Below are 19837 nucleotides of genomic sequence, written 5' to 3'. Positions count from 1 at the left end.
CAAATAAAAGCCAGACTGCTGGACAATTAGCCATGTGAGAAAGAACATCCTAAATTGTCTCAACTAAACATTCCACAAGGAAACCTATTAAAAAATCTCACTATAAATATATATTCTCAAATGGTATCTTGTTAGGTCAGCATTGAGGAAATTATTTTGCAATGAGAGAGCCTCGAGTATCACGAGGCCCATCTGGGAGTCGCCTTTGACAGCCAAAATGTCAACAACATTTCTACCTCAAACCCAGGCTCTTACAAGCTTATCATCCATACCTGTTTTAGTATCCAACAATATACATTCTTACCATTTTAAAAACACTGTAAAACTTTGGGCTTACAAAAATAACATGGAACATATTTATACAACCTTTCATTGTTTTTTATCTTAAATACAAAAAGTGTTTGTAGCCTGTAAAGTCTGATGTTTTACGTGTTTCTGAGGCATCCATTTCAAAAACAAAAAAAAAAGATGATAATGATAAAATAAGAAATGGCTTTGCAAGTTAATTATTACTTTGGAGAGAGGGAAAGAAAGTATGCACACATACACATTTTTAAAAACAGGCATCACCTTCCCACAGTAAGGGAACGTTTGATAGGTCTAGTCTGAATTAAAATGCTAGTGTATGAACACATGTCAACACACATAAACACAGCAAATGTTTTCTTGGGAAATAGTGTGATTTGAGTGTTTTATTGTCATCAAAACCTTAGTGTCACTTTAAATGCACAGCAATAAGCCTCCCTCCTTCCCCAAACAGCATCTGCAACGGTTGGAAAATACTGTAATATAGTGTTACATAGTGTTAAATTAGCACTGCTGAAAGTTACTCCCAACATTTTGGTTATTTTTGTTCGTAGTTTGGGTGTAGAGCAAAAGCTCCAAATACTGTGTCAAAAGAAAAATAAATCAAGGGTGCCCTCAACTGGGCAAGGCAGTGAATTGCATACTAAATTGTGCTTTTCTAAAAGATACAATGCCAAACTAGTGTCACACTACCCGAAAGAGAATTCTTCATCATGGCTTATTATAGGGGAAAAAATAACAAGTTTAAGTATTTAAGTAGTCATTTTGACATCTGTACAACAAACAGAACATCAGCTGGTATCAACTAGTTGATACTGTATGCCTAATTAAAAAGAATAATGACATTATTTCAATAGCTTCAACTCAAATTAAAATAATATGCTAAATTTGGGGGCAGTAGTAGTAGTAGTAGTAAAAACTGCAGGCAATGAGGCAAGCAGTGGATACTTTATGTTCACCTTCTACAATGTACACATAGGATTGTGTTGCCATGAGGACAAATGCTGAAAAAGGCAACTAGGAAACTGAGTTAAATGGTGACACTGGCACCAAAATGCTGCAGCTCTACAGTAACTGAACCATCAGTCCTGTGCCCCTGATTTCTCATGAACAGAGGTGGCAGTGTCTGCAGAGATGAACAAAGGACAAACAATCAGGCCACTTCAAAAACAGCAAAACATTTTGTATCTACGGACATCAGGAAAGTGCATGAATTTGTGCAAAAAGAGAGAACATCTTGGCGGGACGAATGCCAGAAATTAAGAAACCGCCTTCAGTAGAACTTTAAACTTTGCAGTGGGCGACCAAACCAATAAGCATTTAGATGTCCTATTAGTTAGGACACCGTGGATGTATGATTATGAGATAATATGAAACATGTTTCACATTTCTAAACCAACAGAGCGCTGAGGATTTGTCATTTCAAAACAGTGACTTTCAGAAGCATAACTTGGTACCAGAATTTGTCGGTGCAATGTCAATGTTACTTTTATCAACATCCAACCAAAGTGGATGCATCACTTTGCATCATGCCAACAGAAACTGGAGACAACTGTCACAACCGAAGACATCCTCACTGCTTCCAAGCAACTTTTTGTTGCTTCTTTAATAACAAATTTGTTAATTTGCTTTACAGAACAACTAACCTTTCACCTGTCTGAAATCCAAAAACGTGTTCAGTGTTTTAACAACACCGTTTAAACGGCAAATTACGCATTTGACAGGTGTCTCCAAAATCTGTTGTGCTGGATGTGACACTTTGACCTTGTAGTGTGTAGTACTGAATGCCTGGGTTGGTCAAGATAATCAAATGCCTCAACACCATCCATTGTACAGAAAGAGGAAGACCCAACTAAGAAAGAGACATATTCTAACAAACATGAAATACTCTGAATCAGGCTCTGGGAACAGTATCTCACCATAGTCCTATGTTGCTAAGTCGTCTTTGTTCTGTAATGCCTGCTTGATAATGTGACTAATTGCTGTTAATCTTTGAGGGGTTGCCATCTTCAAAATTCAAGCTGGACAAAAATGTAGATTTTGTTTCTCCAGAAAGATAAAACTAACAGTGCAGAGCAGTTGTGTTAAATGCATGGACAGTTGTGTGTTTGCATTCTGAAACATTAGCACCACAGCAGCCCACTGAATGCTTAATCATTAGCATTGCACGGTAGTTGCAATTTGCATTATGCAAATGGTAACTGTCGAGAAAGCCATTCGACACAGATTAATTCTGCTGTTTCCCGAGGTACATATGACGCAAGCATCTAGTAACAGTAGTGTAAAATGTGTATAACACTGAAATCACCCTAACAGGATGTGACTTCAAAATGCTCGAACATCCCTTAATCAACAAATCCAAACATTATCACCGACCACAAATGGAGTGGAGACGCTCGTGCCTTTTCTGTTTGTGCTTGCATCCGTGTGTGTACGAGTGTGAGTCGGATTTAGTGTTTCTGTGTGCGTATACTGTATGTGTGTTGATGAGTGTTCTGTATGGCGCCTGCCATTTACATTCTCTCCACTAGGAGGAGACAATAGCAAGGTGTTAAACTCATAGAGATAGAGGAGGAGAGCCTGGAACACACACACACACACACACACACACACACACACACACACACACACACACACACACACACACACACACACACACACACACACACACACACACACACACACACACACACACACACACACACACACACACACACACACACAAACAAAACGCCTGCATAAGAGCCACAGCAAAATGTAACAGAAGTGCAGTTAGTTCATCTATGGTCTAATACATGACCCCAGCAGTCAGAAACCACCCTGTTTATTCTGTAGTCATGTCAACGCTGTCACTTTCTGACGTGGTTCAACAGGAAGTGACACAGCTAAAAAAGGGAGGGAGCTGGTTGCCTTTCTCTTGTCTATTTAGAGGCTGATCCCCAGCCATTATTTATTTTATTTTTTGAACTGAAAAGGCCACTCGTCAAATGCAAGCCATAGCAAGGTCCACTCAGAACCTATGGATGGCTGGTTCTGTCTCCCTCTTCTTCAGCTCTTCCCGGTAGCAGTAGGAGCAGTAGTTGCCCGTCTCGGGGTGTCCGTAGTAGGTGCAGCTGGGTGTCCGACAGCGGCTGGACTGCAGGCTGGCCAAACCACCGGCACTGCCCAGCGAGTAGTGCCTGACTGGTGGTTGCCCGCTCCGGGAATCTAGGTTGGAGCGCATGTCCCGGAAGCCGTTGGTGTAGCTCCCACCAGCAGGTTCAGACCCAGGATAGTCTGGTGGGTCGAACTCCGGGGGATATGAGGGCACAAGGCGAGAGGGACTCAGGGAGGAGGGGCCTTGTGGGTTATTGTACTGGGGGTGGGAGGGGCCTTGTGTTGTGGGGCAGTGTCGGGGAAGGGTGGCATATGAAGGGAGGCCAGGGTAAGAGGTTACTGGGGAACCACCAGCGAGCTGGCGCCGATTATCCATGTAGCCGTGCATATGAAGGTGCTGGGTGAGGGGGGCTGCAGCAGGAGGCTGATCTATGAAGGAGGGCCGGGGGATGGGCACGACCCCAGAGTACATGGAGGGGCTCAAAGGAGAGGACTTGAGTTGGTTATAGGAAGGTGATGAGTTCTCTGACAGCTCCTCTTTGGCCTCAAAAGGCCGGTAACTCAACTCCGTACCCCCAACCACCTCCTTCTTAGGTGGCTGGATGCCGTTAGTGATGCCCTTCCTTTCTGCATCGCGACGCTGTTGTTCTTGCTCAGCCCGAAAGCGCTCCTCTGCGTCGGTCAGGTAGCGCTGGATCATCTCCTCCTGGAAGGGCTGCCGGTTGCTGGTAGTGAGAAGGCTGGCAAAGATGAATTTCCTCTCACCTTGCATGGCGGCTCGCAGGATGCCCAGGCTGACCTTGACATCTGCACTGTATTTGTAGGTCTCGCTCTCGGTGCTGCTCCCGCCACTGCTGCTCATACTGCTTCCTGTTCCGTTGAGACGCTCGCTACCTGAAGAGGGGGAGCCTTTTCCAGAATCTTCTGAGGCGTGGGCTGAAGGCGAGCTATCCTTGCTGCCCTTCCTCCCCCTAAATGAGCCCTTTTTCTTCTCCCCACCCTCCTGCTTGGCACCTCCAGTGCCAGCGTTCTTTCCTGTCATCAGTCCGCCCACGTTTTTCTTCAGCTTGCTGCCCAGGCTCTTGCCAAAACTGCCGAGCTTATTGGCCACAGAGTCTGCCCTCTTCTTGTCTTTCTCCTTGTCCTTGTCCTTCTTGGTTTTGTCCTTCCCTGCTGTTCCTGTCCCTGCCCCTGCTGAACCACTGCTAGAGGAACTAGATGAGGAAGAGGAGCTGTTCTTGGCCAAGGTCCCGCCTCCATTAACTGTTGATCCTGTGGTTGTATCGCCATTCCCATTTGAGCTGCTGCTGACTGACTCCTTGTCTGACTCTCCTGAGTCAGGAGGTGTTCGGGCATCCTCTCCTGCTGATGCTGTGGGAGACTCAGGCTGTGCCAGAGGGGCTTGCTGCAAGGAAACAAAGCAGAAACACACGATGGAAAAATGCTTTTGATATGTATGACAAAAATGTACATCAGCCCCAACCTGCTGACCAAATTATAATGGAAAACTTTTAAAAAAATAATATTCATAAGAAATTAAGTTTAGTTGCAGTTCAGTTTCACAGGCCTGACATCCTCAAAAAAAGGAAAGCCAAATTCAGCACAGTACGGGCCGATGCCCCTCAGGTATGGGAAAAAAAACATCAAGACAGAGAGGATGTGAAAAGAGTGATTCATAGGGCTGTTTTTTTGTAGACCAACGCAGAAAAACACAAGTGACACAGTTTCCAGAAGCCTTTTCATATCTACAAACATGTTAAAGAAGCTGTAAAATAAAGAATGCTGTATTTGGAAATGAGATGACCTACATAGTGACGCAGCAGTCTGATCTCACACCAGTTATATGGGGTCCATCTTTAAGCAGTAATGACCATCACATGGCTATCCAGCAGTAGCATTGCTAAACAGAATAATCCCCTTAAATCACAATTTAATACAGGGATTCCTGTATAGCCATTAGTCCATGCAGCTTAACCGTGAAACTGCTAAAAACTTGTCCTTTCAAGCTCCATGAAGTTAACATGTAGCACACAAGAGGACCTTTGTCACAGTGTTTGCATGGCGTGACTTTATGACCTGAATGGCCCAGTACAGCTTGTTTTCACATACGCTTTGCAAAACAGTCAGGGAACAGCTGGTCCCATGGAAAAGGAAAAAAATCTGCCCTCGTTTATAATGAGTGTGGGAAATTAACACTAATCACAAGCTGCTGTTACACAAGTCTACCAACTACTTTGGCATCAATCTTATTATAATAATACAAGTTGGGTTTTTTTTTTTTAATTGTAAAACTCAATTTAGCTTGTAATATACTAAATGAGTCTTTCACTTTTGTCTTTATCACTGATATCTTGAGCAAATTCGGCCAAAACAGGACATCCCAAAGAACTTATGATGAATCCTGTTGTCTGATCCAGCTTTATAAACCTCCCTGATGTAAAGGAGCAAAACTGGGGATAAAATGTGTGGACTTTGACCTGTACCTCACAGGGCAGGGGCAGCCAGGTGACAGTCATGTAGCTGTGTAACATCTGGAGCTTGGCCTCCAAAGAAAGAGCCACACTGGAAGGAAAAGGGAAAACGAGACACAAGTCAAACTTCAGTGAGATGAGACATTCACAAACCATTAGGTAGTTGACAATATTACTTTATGTTAAAAATGTAATAGTATTTTTGCTGTTCGACAGAAATGGACAATAGAAGTGAGCTAGATTTTAACCATGATAACATGATTACAGGTGAGATAAACTTGCAACCACAGAAAATAGATACAAGTACTGAGGTAGCAGGGATGGGTGATAAAACAATCACAATTATCACAAAAAAAAATCCCCACAATAATGATGATGAACTTATGAGCAATAGACAATAAATGTATTGGTTCTGCATCTGGGTCCACCTTCATCTGCACATGGGTAAAACGGGGAAAAAAGGTTGGAAACATAGAAATGAGCATATGTTAGATGTCTGCACAAGACAAGGAAATTGTGGCAGAGAGAAGTCACAGAAAATTTGTGATTTGGAAATGGTTCAGATTTCTAAAGCTGGATGAACAGCAAAACGTTATCCACTGCAGGACAGGCAGGTGACCTGGGCCAACAAAAGACAGGAAACACAACAAATGCTTCCACCTTTTGAGTGGGTAGTAGGAGTAAGTGCCATCCCACCAAGTGCACACATAATGTCTGCAGTCCCAAACTGCGAGCACTAGCGCTAGCAGCCATGCTCACAAACAAGCCTGTTGTGGTGCAGAACCATAACAGACCTTTATTTGATTTATTTAGAATTCAATCTTGACCCGAGTATACCCCTTGGACTTTGAATGAAATGGTGTCCTGTGGAGTTTTCTTGTAAACAAACAAGTTTGTTTATATTCAGTGTCATTCTGAATGTAAATATAACTATTGTTGAGTCTAACCAACATGTTGAATCTGTTTCCTTTCTCATTAATGCCATTAAATGTACATATTGATAACTATCGATATTGATCAATGAAAATATATATATATATATACTGTGATAATATTTTGGCCATACTGCACAGCCCTACACGGTTACCATTAATAAAAACATACTAGTGTAACCAACTTTTAGAAATCAATGAATAATTACTAGAATTGACACAGAGTGAACACATATATACATGTGTTTATTCTCTTATAAATAAACCAGTTGTTCCCAGGGATAATGGCAAAGGTTTCTAACTTGATAAATATAATGTATCCTCTTCTTTAATGTCAGCGGATAATAAAACTGAATGAAAGATTTACATAGAGCTGCTTAACAACTTGTAATTGGCTCTGAATGGCACAGTGAACGGCAAGTGCACTAAAAGCCTCTTGTTATGGATTCTTGTTCTGTAGGAGCCTTTTAACTTAATGACCTTTTCCAAACAATGTTAACAGTCACTCATGTAATATCATCTCTGGTCACCATTTCATCTAAAAGACATCCACAGTGTCAGCTGACGTAAATAAGGTGGAGGATTATTTTTACCAAGCTGCTATTTTGGTGCTTCTTCCCTTGCTCCATTCATAGAACGTATTTAGAGCTAATCTTATTGTCACTGGCAGTGAGTATCGCTAATCTGGAGTCAGAGGTCAATCCCTACACACTGACACTCTGCTGTCTATTAACAGTGTGCACATGCAAGTGCCACTCTCGTTTTTATCTGTATCCTTTGTGACCCTGTGTCAGCATTTTGGACAAGCCAGTCTGTAAAAAGCCTACATTTAACCTGAAAAAAAAAACCCAACACATAACTGTATGTAAATGAATGAGATTCTTTTATAAAGAGCATACCTTGCCAGCATCACATTGTCTGTGTCATCCTTGCCCCACTCCCAGTCTTTCCCAGGATCCACAGCAAAGTGCAGAGGCAGCATTTTGTGCTCCGAGTCAGTGAGAGGGATCACAACTGCTGGCAGAGATGGGGGGAAAACAAACTCTTAGAATAAAGATAAATCCTTTTAATCCACAACTCTGGACTGTCTACAGACAGGAGGCCAATGACTGATTGACTGTTTGATTTTATTTGAAAGTTTCTGTGCACAGATAAAAAAAAAAAAAGTCATGACAGTGGATCTGACATTGCAGGAACAACACAAAAACATACAGACAAACAGATCAACAACATCAGTCACTACCTCAGTGCGTTGTTGAACAATGCGTGGTCCAACTAATTATTTCACTTTCTATTATAACATTTAACCTACTGTGTTTTCACCTTTTCAAAAAGGTGAAAACAACATTAAGACCAACATGATATTTTGGAATATATTACATTAGTAGTAGTAGTACTTTTAAAATGCAATTCACTCGTACCAAATACAGTTCTTGGTAAAATTTCCATCTTTAAACCTAAATTGAATTAACATTCAACTTCAGCACTGGCAGGTGGTCATTTGCTGACTTGGTCGTGAGCTACAGAGATAACTGGATATACTCAAAAGCCCAGTGGCCATTAGTCACCATTCTCAAATAAACCGCTAAGGTCAACATTAAAAAAAGACTGACCCATCAAGCAAAGGCACCATGCCGTAAAGTAAGAAAGTGGCTCGTAGGGCTTACTAGAAAACTCTGGCTCTAAACCTTGTAAATTACTTAAGGATTTTTATTTCTCAGCAAATCTAAGGAAGAATCGATGTTAAAGTGTTATAGGCACGACTGATGTACTGTGATAAATGGCTTTAAAAGGTCAGCTGCTTATTGGGCGGCTGGCAAAAAAATGATAACATGACATGATAATAAAGATGAATGATGCTGAGCATTACCTTGCTCTTTGGAGCTGTCCTTCTGCTCCATAGAGACCAGGGCAGAAAAGTGTGCCTGGTCATACGCCAGGACCAGGGGTGAGCGATGGCACTTGGCAGCTGGCACTTCCAGCGGTAGGTATATGCCTCCGAATGGGATGGGAGCAAAGGCTAGGGAAAAGTAAAAAGGACATTAACCATCCGAAAAGCATGACCTCAGCACTGGCTCCAGGGTGACAAGGCACAGTGGGAGGATTTGAGCCAAGAATGAAAATGGCCCTTCAATCCTTTCAGTAAATCAAAACAATATTTCTTCACTTGTTGGGGGTTAATTTATATCTACTTCTAATTTTCAGCTAATTGTTGGTGTTGTAATAATTCCTTAATAAGGAAGTGATGTCACCTCTAATATCACTAAATCATAGCTGAAGAAAATTAAAAGCTTTGACATTAATCAAACTATTAAGTTTTTGTGAGGATGATTTATGTGTATGCACAGAAATGGGTCACAGTGTTTGGCAGTAGTTCATACTTTTTAAGTTGCTAGAAATGCGTGAAATGTGGCGTTTATTTCATGACTAAAACAAGCCAGCAAACACTGAAGACTCAGTCAAAAATCTTTCTTTCATATACTTCCTTGTGACTGTCTCAATGTTCTGCCAAGCGTAGTGAATAAAACCTGTAAATGACAAACCAATCCATCTCTGATACAAGGAAGGTGAATGATATGGTGAGATTATGAAAAATTGCATGAAATATAGTTCAATTAGCAATTAGCAATGTGAGGTTGCAGGCGTATTTACCTTCTCCTCCAGAGTCCCTCAGCATGGTGTCGGCCACCACCACTATGGGCCTTCTGAGGACGTGAGCCAGGACAAAGACGTGAAACTCCTCCAGACTCTCATAAACTGGTTCATCTGAGGACTCCGCCCTGAACAACAACAACAACAACAACATCAACATAGCTTTTGGTTTAAAGAGACACAAATGTTTATACTGTTGCAAAACCAGAGATAATCAACTTTTCAAGTAGACTGTGAATTTTATTTGTCTTTTTAATGGATTCCTCATGAGTGAAAAAATGGAGATTGTAAACTTTTTGTGTGCCGTAGAAACAAAATTCATTAAATAAGTGTAAATATATTGAGAGACAAAACTTATTGAGAGTTTGGGTTTTAAAACTTTGTCAGTACATTTAACACAGTGAATTATTTATACTTCTTATAATAAATACCAGATGGACTAAAAAGAGGGCCAGCCACTCAGTTCTGATTGTGAGTGCAGTTGTTTGTTCATGAATAAAAACATGAGTGTGACTAAGTATGAGGTGGGTTAACAGTCCCTGCATTGTCCGAGCCAGACCTTACCCGTTGGTGCCGTTGGTGCTGTAGTGTATTCTCGGCTCGCTGGAGGCTAGCTTCAACAGTTCATTCCACTCTTTCTGCCACTCCTCCTCCGTGTACACCAGACCAGACTGAGGAGAAAGGAAGGACACACACACACACACACAAACACACACACACATACATTTGCCATTTAGACATGGAGTGTCAAATGTCACAAAAGCACGCAGTGACGTTATGGTGTCTTACCACAAGGTTACATACTGACAGTTGAGGAAAGAGATTTAAGTAGAGCTTTTACAACCCCTTGTGTCGTTCACAAAGTAGCAACAGAACACTCCTCAACACCATGTTATCATTATCATTAAAATGTCTTTTTTCCTCAATCAATGTCCCTATTGTCCTGCTGCCCACTGAGCAGCTCCACTAGAATGATTTTGGTTTAAGTGATTTGCTTAAGGACACCTCAGAGGTAGCTGTTGAAGAATGGGTGAACATTAGGCAGTCATTTGTGTGGCTTCTCCTCTGCGGGTGTCTGCACACTGTGTGCAGCCACTTTAGAAGACAAACTTAGTGTGCTGTTACACTTGCTTTCATGGGAAGAAAAGTCATTGAGTTCGATTTAAAAAAAAAAAAGGTTCTAAAAGATGGTTTTTTTTTTGGTGTTTTTTTACCTTTGCAAAGTGTTACAAAGTTAAGTGCATACACAACTCTGCCAGTCTCCACCTAGAGTTTTAACAAAGAGTTTCAATAGTAGGTGGAGATACCAGTGCTTACATATTATAGATAAAGAACAGGGCAATGATAAAACTATCTTAAAAGGACTGTTTGCATTGGATATGGTCATCAGTGTGTTGTCAAGGCTGGAAGAGTGTAAAAAAATGACTAACAAGCATTAAAGACAATGAATAACCTTTGAAAATTAAGAAAATAAGACCAACAGTGAATGTTCCCCTTCTAAGATGAGGCAATTATTGGCCCAAACTACGTCAACTATATTGATGTGATACTTTTTCTAAATACTGCTGAACCTGCTTCTACACCATCTAATTCAGCTGTTCAGCTGTAAAGTCAACTTTTATAATGCCTATCAGGTTCGATTTTTAATTTTATTTTGTGATGCTTTAATAGAGGTAGAGGTGTTAATTCAAAGAAATGCTTCAGAACTGAGGTCATAGTTAGTGGTGGTGTTGTACTGGACTCATAACATTCATAGGAATTTCTAGTATTCTCGCCTCATGTACATAAACAGTACACATTTGACATTTCAATGTTTTATTGCAGATGTGCAAACATCTGCAGGCTGCTGTACAGCATCTGGCATAGGAAGCGTGCAAAGGCCTTTACTTGTTCATTGTCCCTGTATTTTTTTCACTGTGGTTAAAGGCATCAAATCAAAAGCTCACAAGATTCTCTAAGCTTTAGACTAGCAAAGCCCTCATACAGCCATCACAGATTTACGATAAAGATGACCTAGAGAAATGTGCCATCTATAAAACAGACCTCTTTGTTCTGCTGGGTCTGCTGCCACCTCCACCTGCGCTTCAGTGCCTCTCTCTCCAACCCGTGATCCATCAGCGCATACAGGGACTTACGCAGCATCAAGTCCCGGTCATGAAAGCCCCACATACCTGCATCAGAAAACAAAATTAGGACACACACATCAACAAAATCTTGTGTAAACTGCTCTTGAAAATGATTAATTACAGCAGGCAATTATGGGGCTTCTTTTATTTTTGTGTATTAAAGAAATTAACTATAAACCACTAAATGACAAGCTGACTTTGTAACTATGTTTTGCTTTAAATATATTTAAAGAGAACAGGTTAAGTAGATGAATATTACTTTCACATCTACTATCCAGGAGATGCACTACAAGGTCTGGAACAATGCCTACACATTAGTTAGAGCATTATTAATTTTCTGGACCAGGGCTCCTAAGTGGGCCACAAAGGCTAAATGAATGTGCACTGCAACACTGTAAAATGCAATTAGTGCTTAAGCTAACAATGGAGCTCTCTTAATGAATGCTAATAGAGTGTGAACCTGCACGGTACAGGGGTCTTGTTTGAAAGGTCTGTGATACTCACCAAGCGAGGCTGCGTGTAACAGGCAATTTCCATCGCCGCTTGTTGCCAGAGGAAGCAGACTCTGACAGTTTGGAACTACTTTTGTCCACCAATTAAGTCGTCCTGCAGGCAAATAGGAAAAACTTCACTCACCTGTTTGCATTACAAATGTGGTATTAAACTGAAACAGTTCACCTTTATTTACATAGCACCTTTCATACATGCAACTGAAAGTGTTTTACAACATGGCATAAAAGATCCTTGACACTTTTAGAAAGTAAATGCAATTCCACAATAAGTTATTTTTCCCTAAATGGTTATTCATGAAATGAATGTGTAAAACCTATAAACTTTACAATGTAATGTGTCACTCAAGGGCAATTCTACATTTATGAAGTTTACAATGTTCTGTTTATCATCTGTTATTTCACTTATATGTCTATTACTAAGGTCATAGTTTAAGGTGGTGCTGTAGCTACTACATTATGGAGAGGGATTTCTAATACACACCTCTGAATAGAGTGCAGTCCTGTGCAACACGAACACCATCTATGACCTCAATGCTAGAATATATATTTGATTGCAACACTCTACCGTAGAATGTATGATAAGAAGTCTGTGGGGTGTTACAACGTCTACAGTTTATGTATTGTGGAAATATACTGTGTTCTTGCTGATTGGATGGTTTTGTTTGGTTGTAGACAGTATTTTCAAAACCTGCTGTGAATTTCCCATGAGGTAGCTCTGCAGCTGCAGACACAGAGAGGGTGTGTGATGGGTGTAAAGCCTAGAATCTCTAAGTGGGCTGGTATTCAGTTTTTCTCACCGGCATGTTCTAAGGCCACCATCATCGACTGCTCAATAAGATCCCTCTCGATGAAGCCACGGAAGTCATCCTGGTACACGGTGAGGTCTGGTAGTTGGAAAGTGCACAGGGGCGTGTCCAGAAGCGGCTCGCTGCTGCTACCACCAGTGCTTGAGACGTGAGAGCGGGCCAAAGACACAATGGTTGAACTGGCATGGGAAATACCCCTTGACAGGCGCTTCTCTGTGGCTGCTAAAGGACGATGACAGAGGAGGAGGAGAAAAGCTGTTAATCCTGGCTGACTAGTAAACGTAGGAGACAGAAAAAGAGGTTAGCTGTCAATCACTGCAGGTGGCACAAGTGGAAAACCTGCATTAGTTATTATTTTCTTTGCCCATAGATGGAGCAAAACTGCTGCTGTTATAACTGGATGGTAATTATCTGTGTGTGTGTGTCCTCATTTAACATCACTTGCTGTATAAAGCACCTTAAACTGGTGTATAGCTTAAAGTCAAACTGGGTTGTGTTACACTGAAACATTTCACATGTCAGTGGCCCTACCTTGCACCACCTCATCTTGTCGGTGGAGTATGGGCCGTCCTACCCTGGCCATCTCCTTTTCGGGATGCAGATACGTCCTCTCTTCTGTGAATGGATACGTCAGGTTCCCAGCATGCACCTGCCGAAGCTGCTCAAAGTCACTCAGTGCAGCGGTGAAATCCCAGTTCTTGCCTACAGACACAGAGAGGGAACATCTGTCTTGAGACTGCAGGTCCAGTGTTACAACCTGAATCTTGTTTTCATATCAGGCAAATGAGACGTTCTTAATGAGTTTAAATATTTACCACGGGTTGATGCAACCATAGGCTATCTTATCTTATGTAAAGGCCACTGGCACATTTCTTTGCTTGGGTAAATATCTGAATTTGGAGCACGTCTCAGCTCGCTGGCTCGCTGCTGTTCACTGCATTGCGTTACATTTTTAACCCATATTCTTATCTGCAACTTGTGTTGCTGCTAGGCAACAGGAGCCCTGTTGACTCGAGCTATACCTTCCCTCTGTTATTGTATGATAGCCTAATTAACAGTAAGACGCCAGAAGCACTGACTGAGACAGTGGTCAATTTGGCTGCTGCTAAAAGGCATGGAACTAACAAAGACCACATTAAAGGTTAGAAACAGAGCAGATCAAAGTGTAACTGAACTGAATACATTTGGTAAAGACACAACTGATTTGACAAGTTTTCCCTTTAAGTTTAGCTTCTAACTTGAGAATTTATCACAATTCCATTTATTACTGAAACTTTGCATCATTGTGAGCATTTATTTTGTAGCATGGACACTGTGCAATGTGTCATTTATATCCATTAATATATATACTACCACAAGGATAGCAGTGACCAAGACAATTCTGAAAACATTTCCTTTTTTCTCTCTTCTCTCACTAAATACTCACCCTCTAGCAGATCTCTGGCCAATCCCGGTTCAGCTCCAGTGGAACGGACAAAGTCGGACAGGACTGCGTCCATATCCACGGTCATGTGATCATGAATTCACAAGTTGGCGGGTTGCTTCCGGGTAGAAAAAAAAAAAAGAAAAACAAATGCAGAATCTGCTCTCCCTGACCGGGCAGCAAGGGAAGTGGTCAGGGGAGCAATCCTCTAGCTTGGGCTACTCTACCAGCCACACCTGAAGAGAGAACACAGATAGATACATCACAAGTTAAACATTCTCCAGAAAGATTAGTCAAAGCTTACAATGAATGAAAGGAGTGTTAGAGCTTGAATGTTTACACTGAATGAGAAGCTGATATAATGACCCTGTTTAACCCCTTTTCAAATGCAGGCCTGTTGTGGCTGGTTGCTTTTGAACCTGACACCTTTGCAGTCACTTGTCCCACCCATGACAACAGCTGTGGCACACAAAGTGTTTCACAAAAGCGTTTGCTCAAATTCTCATCGGAACTGAATGAAAGTCAAATGACAACGTGTCATGTGAGCAACTTCACTGTGTGCTTTCGGCCTTGATCCTGTTTTCGTAAACACTTTAATGACCTGTTATGAATTCGGAAAAGCTGTCAGAATCCATCACTTAAGTGAAGACTCATTATTATTTTAAAACCTGCTCTGCTTTCACTCCAAATCAATTAGAGATGATCATATCAGCCTACTGATAAATGCCAATATTTGCCTGTTTTTGTGCTGGCAAAATTGTGATTTTTATTCATGTCACCATTTAAATAGAACTATAGAAATATTTGATATTTCAAATGGGATGGTTCAGGGCCTAAATACCATACTGTATATATCAGTAGTCAGATTTGTTTGAACTGTGTGATACAAGGAAACAGTATGCCTTTCAAGAGGCCCCTTTGAAATCAATTTGGCAATTTTACTCTTCAAATTTCAATGGCAGATTCAAAGGACCTGCATCAGTTGGGCACAAAAATCAATCTAGAAACATTATCAAGACTGAGAGGGAAAAAAAAGAGTCTGTATCAATGGGCCAGTGACACAACGGATGTAGAGGCCGATCAATGCCAGACAAAAGGAATGAATCAAAGCAGCCCTGGCTCAAAAGATGTACTTTGGAGGCCAAGCTGAACCTAAAAGCCTTCATTTTACCAGGAAAGATATTTTGAGAGTACACGCACATTTTCAACCGTGCTTTGAACCACATCTCAACAGATACTGTGTATCTGTTATATTTGTCCTCCCACAGCAATTTGCTGCGTTAGTATTCTCTAAACTTTGTGTTTCAGCTATCTCACACATCTGGTAAATGATAAATCTTGCTGATCAATGCAGGTCAAAAAGCAAATTAAATCTTTCATCTTAGGGCTGCAACAATAACAGCAACTTCAGCGACAGTATGCTCATTTTACTCTAAGTTGTGTGCATGGTCATTAATCACTAGTATTCGTCTTGATGATCTAAAGAACATATGGTTCTGCCTTTTAACATACCAACATACTGATTTAAACACAGCTTCCCAAATGTAGTGTCTAGTACATGTAACATGCATAAATAATGACAATAGTCTATGGGTATTTTGATTGATAAATTGCTGTGCACAACTGTAAAATTGTTCATACATTATGGTGCCTTGAAGTTCAGAAACTGCCTGATGCAGTTTTGACTCACTTTTTTTTTTTTTTTTTTAAATCTACCTACAGTCATCTATTCCCATCCGTCCCATGGCTCATCCACAACCCAATGTTCCTGCCTCATCTCTGACTCAGTGAACCCTTTTCCACTGCGCCTGATGAGTCACGAGTTTACTCTTCTTACACCTCTCCAACGTCCTCTCGCTACACGCTCTCCCTACCTCCCTCAGTTTCTCCATCATTATTAAAAGCCGTGCAGGCACACAGGGGAGGAACAGACTTCAGTACAAAAGGCCTTTCTCAGCCAGCAGATTAATTCTAGTGCGTTCTCTGTAAAGTTGGGCATTCAGCAGTCTCCTCTGCGGGGTCTCCTAACATTCTTGCAGTCTGCCAATTCAGTTATGTTCAGGTCCACTGATTACATACACACGACTTAAGAGATGTGAGATAGAGGCCAGTTAACCATTTAAAACCACAGGCTATCGAAACAGTTTTCGACCACATTCAGATTGACGTAAAGAACTGTGGGTTAGATCGTGTTCTAACTGACACTGCATTTAAAAAAAACCACACAAAAAGACACCAGGCGCTGTGGTGGAGTGAATGTGTTGCTATAGGTACCTATAAGATGTAATATAAACCAGTCCAGGAAGCAAAAAAATATGCAGCACCAGAGTTTACATGCCTGTAAGACCCTGATCACACAGGATGCGGTTTTTGCAGTGAGAAGAATCTTTTTCTACTTGTTTTCTATTGGCAGTAAGCATTTTGCACACTACTTTTGTGCCATGGGCACCTTGCGTTTTGCAGGAACATTCTGAACGCATCAAGTTGAACTCAGAGCAGAAAAACGCCTGATGTCATTTGCATTTTTTTCCCCACTGTCCAATCCGATGAATTGAGAGGCGGGCATTAGCTTGGAAAGTGCTGGATACCTAGAGCTACATATATGACTTTACCAACCGCAGTTACCCTGATGTGAACAGAAAACAGCTAATTAGCGCAGTACTTGGAGATTTTGCGGACGTTATTTTTTGTGGGCTCCAACAAAAAGCACAGAGCAATGCATGTTATGTTTTAGGCAAAAATGTGAAACATTTGCTGGTTCCAGCTTCTCAAATGTGAAGATGTTTTTCTTGTACATGAACTTTGGGTTTTTTGACTGTTGAACGAATAAAAAAAAAGACATCTAAAGATGTCAGCTTGAGCTCTGAAAACAAGTAACAGGCATTTTCAGATTTTACAGACATCAATTAATCGAGAAAACAATCTGTAGATTAATCAATAATAGTCGCTAATTGCAGTCCTACATAGAACACACCATAAAAAAGGTCTAATGTACACTGCACTCAGGCAAAATGCTAAATCTGAACCAGGATCAACTTTTGTACTGTAATGACCAGCATTTTTTTGCCAGTGCAGTCAGTGGTCTGACTGAAATGAATGAGGAACCCGAGTTTTTTTGACACAAAGCTATTGTCACATCGGAGGCTGAGCTGAAAGGGTCAACGTGGGTCACATGACCTTTTTTAACCCTCGTTCTGACGACTGAATGCAGATTGGGTTGGGTGCTGCCTCGTTTTAGTTGTCAGGGATTTGGGAAACATTAATTATAATTTAGTTTACTGACATTAATAAATTTAACGCTTCCACTTCAAGTAAAACAAGAAATAAAGTAACATCATGCAGAGAGCATGGCTTTAGAAGTAATACTGTAATTAACCTTTTTAGTAATTATGAAATGACATTCTGTGTAGTTTAGTTTGACAGTGATAAGAACATAAGAGTTGCAGACTCGAGACCGAGAACTGGCAACAAGGCATTAACTTGTGAGACCAGTTTGATATGATGTAAGGCATGAAAAAAAAAACAAAGCAAAACAAGCGAACAGAAAACAAAAAGAGTTTATAAGGTTTAAAACGAACTAAAAGAAAATGTCCATTCAATATGAACATCTCAATATTGATGGTTTTTAACAGGCTGCCAGCAGTATCAATGCTGGCAAATCAAAGCAGTACCAATTTGTATGAATGATTAATGGTGTTCAGCTCTAACTTCACTGACCCCAATGGCTTTAGCAGAATCCAGCCTCTGCCCTGGTTCTCAGGGGACTGTGTACACCCTCTGGTTTGTTGACTTTACAGCAACCTCTAAAGGTAATCTAATGGTTTAATTAATCAATGCTGTTATTTGGCTGCAAATAGTGGCACATCAACTGACAACACAAGGCACTGACAGTCAGAAAAAAAAACTGTGAAAAAGGCGATAAAAGTGAAGGGTTGTGGACAGAATGTACCAACGTAGATCAACAAAAGGCTGGCTGTTGTCACTGTGGGCCTGGAACATCAGCCATTCCTGTGAGCCCACTATGATGCAGTTGAGGTAACGTCACATGCCTCGGTTTCAGAAACGCTTATAAAAACAATTATTTTCAACCTAAAGCCAGTATTCTCACATATTGAGTTCCACAAGACCAACTGTGTTACATCACAATATCATAAAATCATTTTTTTCCCATTGTTTAATTCACTTTGTATGCATAATGGAAAGGACATGCCATATTTAATTATTTATTTATTTATTTATTGGAACGGATCAGAACCGCTGGCAGATGTGTCAATGTATAGATATTAAGCACAGCAGCAAGTCTGAGTTAATCAAATCAGATAAATTGTAGTGGTGCACTGTATGTATTTAGCAGAAAGTCTGATATTGTACCTTACATTTCATTGTCACATTGTTAGTCTACGAATTGCTTTGAAAATTACAGTAAAATTGACATTCACCTCTCATGTCAATTGTGTCTGACAGCAATGACACTCGGAGATCACAAAACTACATTGTAAAATCATATTTCATACCCTGAAGGTATTTTCTTGTTTGGTGGCCAAAATATTGAACTTGCCAATCAGCAAAAAAAAATCTATACAAGAAAGACCCTGTGTGGATTACTGGCTAACATTAACAGCGCTGCTGCCAACGTGGGGCAGTCAGTGATTTGTGTCTGGGATGGCTGAGCTTTTGTCTGGCAGGAGGGCTTACGTAACAGGAGCTGCTGACAACACGTGGGTGCTGAGCTGAGGGCTGGGAGAATGGCTTGAATCACTGAGGGAGACAGGGAGGTCACCACAGCCCACTGTGTCAGCCCTTGGTGGGCTGAGAGGGTCAGTCCACTGCTGGGACTAGGGACGCAAGTTTGTTTTGGTAGCCTTTAGATTGTTTTTGAAGGAAATGTTTTTATACTCCTCTTATGGAATACATGCAGAAACCGTGAAGTACTGCCACTGTTTACTGCTGTTGACCAATGAGCAGGGGAACTGGAGGAGTTTAAGTGCCCTCTTCATCTTGACAGTAGCAGGAGGATTGAATAGTTATTTGTTGAGTTTGTATCAAGAGAAGTTCAACAAACCTGATTCTCTAACCTGACAGACTCAATGGCTCAGCTAAACTGTAAATTACTTCTTAAAGATGCAAGAAAGAAAATGATGCTGATCAGTGGGTAAAACATAAAATCACTGGTGAAACAGCAATGTAACCTGGCGGTAATAAACCTGCACACCTACAAGACATTTTTAGATATGATCTGCAAAAAGCCTGATTCCAGACATCTGAATCACTGTGCACATAACTGATTTTTTTAACAAAATAAATGGAATGTAAATTTGGGCCGATTATTAGACTCTATAAAAGCTCAATAAATAAGCACAAAAGCAACTTACACTCACATTACTAGCCTAATACTATTTTTCTAATGCTCTGTTGTAGATTGTTTTTTTATTACCCCCATGATTCTTTATGTCTTCACTTGTAATTCCTTTAAAATTTCTCTGTCTTGTTTTATGATATGAAGCCTCCTTAAT

The 19837-nt window shown here is 40.8% G+C and overlaps 1 protein-coding gene across 4 annotated transcripts in view; it reads right to left on the bottom strand.

Moving 5' to 3' along the window:
* Positions 1–3255: 3255 nt before the first annotated feature.
* otud7b (OTU deubiquitinase 7B) overlaps positions 3256–19837 on the bottom strand; it is a 31126-nt gene continuing 14544 nt past the window's right edge. The window contains exons 2-12 of one of the 4 annotated variants that reach the window (XM_071468898.1): positions 14328–14560; positions 13433–13603; positions 12893–13123; positions 12088–12189; positions 11501–11628; positions 10022–10128; positions 9458–9585; positions 8676–8825; positions 7705–7819; positions 5886–5964; positions 3256–4807 (exon numbers count right to left, since the gene is read on the bottom strand). In XM_071468898.1, coding sequence (XP_071324999.1) covers positions 3317–4807; positions 5886–5964; positions 7705–7819; positions 8676–8825; positions 9458–9585; positions 10022–10128; positions 11501–11628; positions 12088–12189; positions 12893–13123; positions 13433–13603; positions 14328–14412 — 2787 coding nt within the window. In that variant the 5' untranslated portion in view covers positions 14413–14560 and the 3' untranslated portion in view covers positions 3256–3316. Of the gene's footprint in view, positions 4808–5885; positions 5965–7704; positions 7823–8675; positions 8826–9457; positions 9586–10021; positions 10129–11500; positions 11629–12087; positions 12190–12892; positions 13124–13432; positions 13604–14327; positions 14561–19837 lie in introns of those variants that run through there. The other 3 variants (XM_071468895.1, XM_071468896.1, XM_071468897.1) reach the window with 3 other exon arrangements.

The sequence above is a fragment of the Trachinotus anak genome, unplaced genomic scaffold (assembly GCF_046630095.1).
Source record: "Trachinotus anak isolate AG129_WGS33_773 ecotype Australia unplaced genomic scaffold, CSIRO_AGI_Tana_v1 ptg000032l, whole genome shotgun sequence".
Lineage (NCBI taxonomy): Eukaryota > Metazoa > Chordata > Actinopteri > Carangiformes > Carangidae > Trachinotus > Trachinotus anak.
The sequence above is the reverse complement of the archived record's forward strand: the minus strand, read 5'-3'. Positions and strand labels throughout refer to the sequence as shown.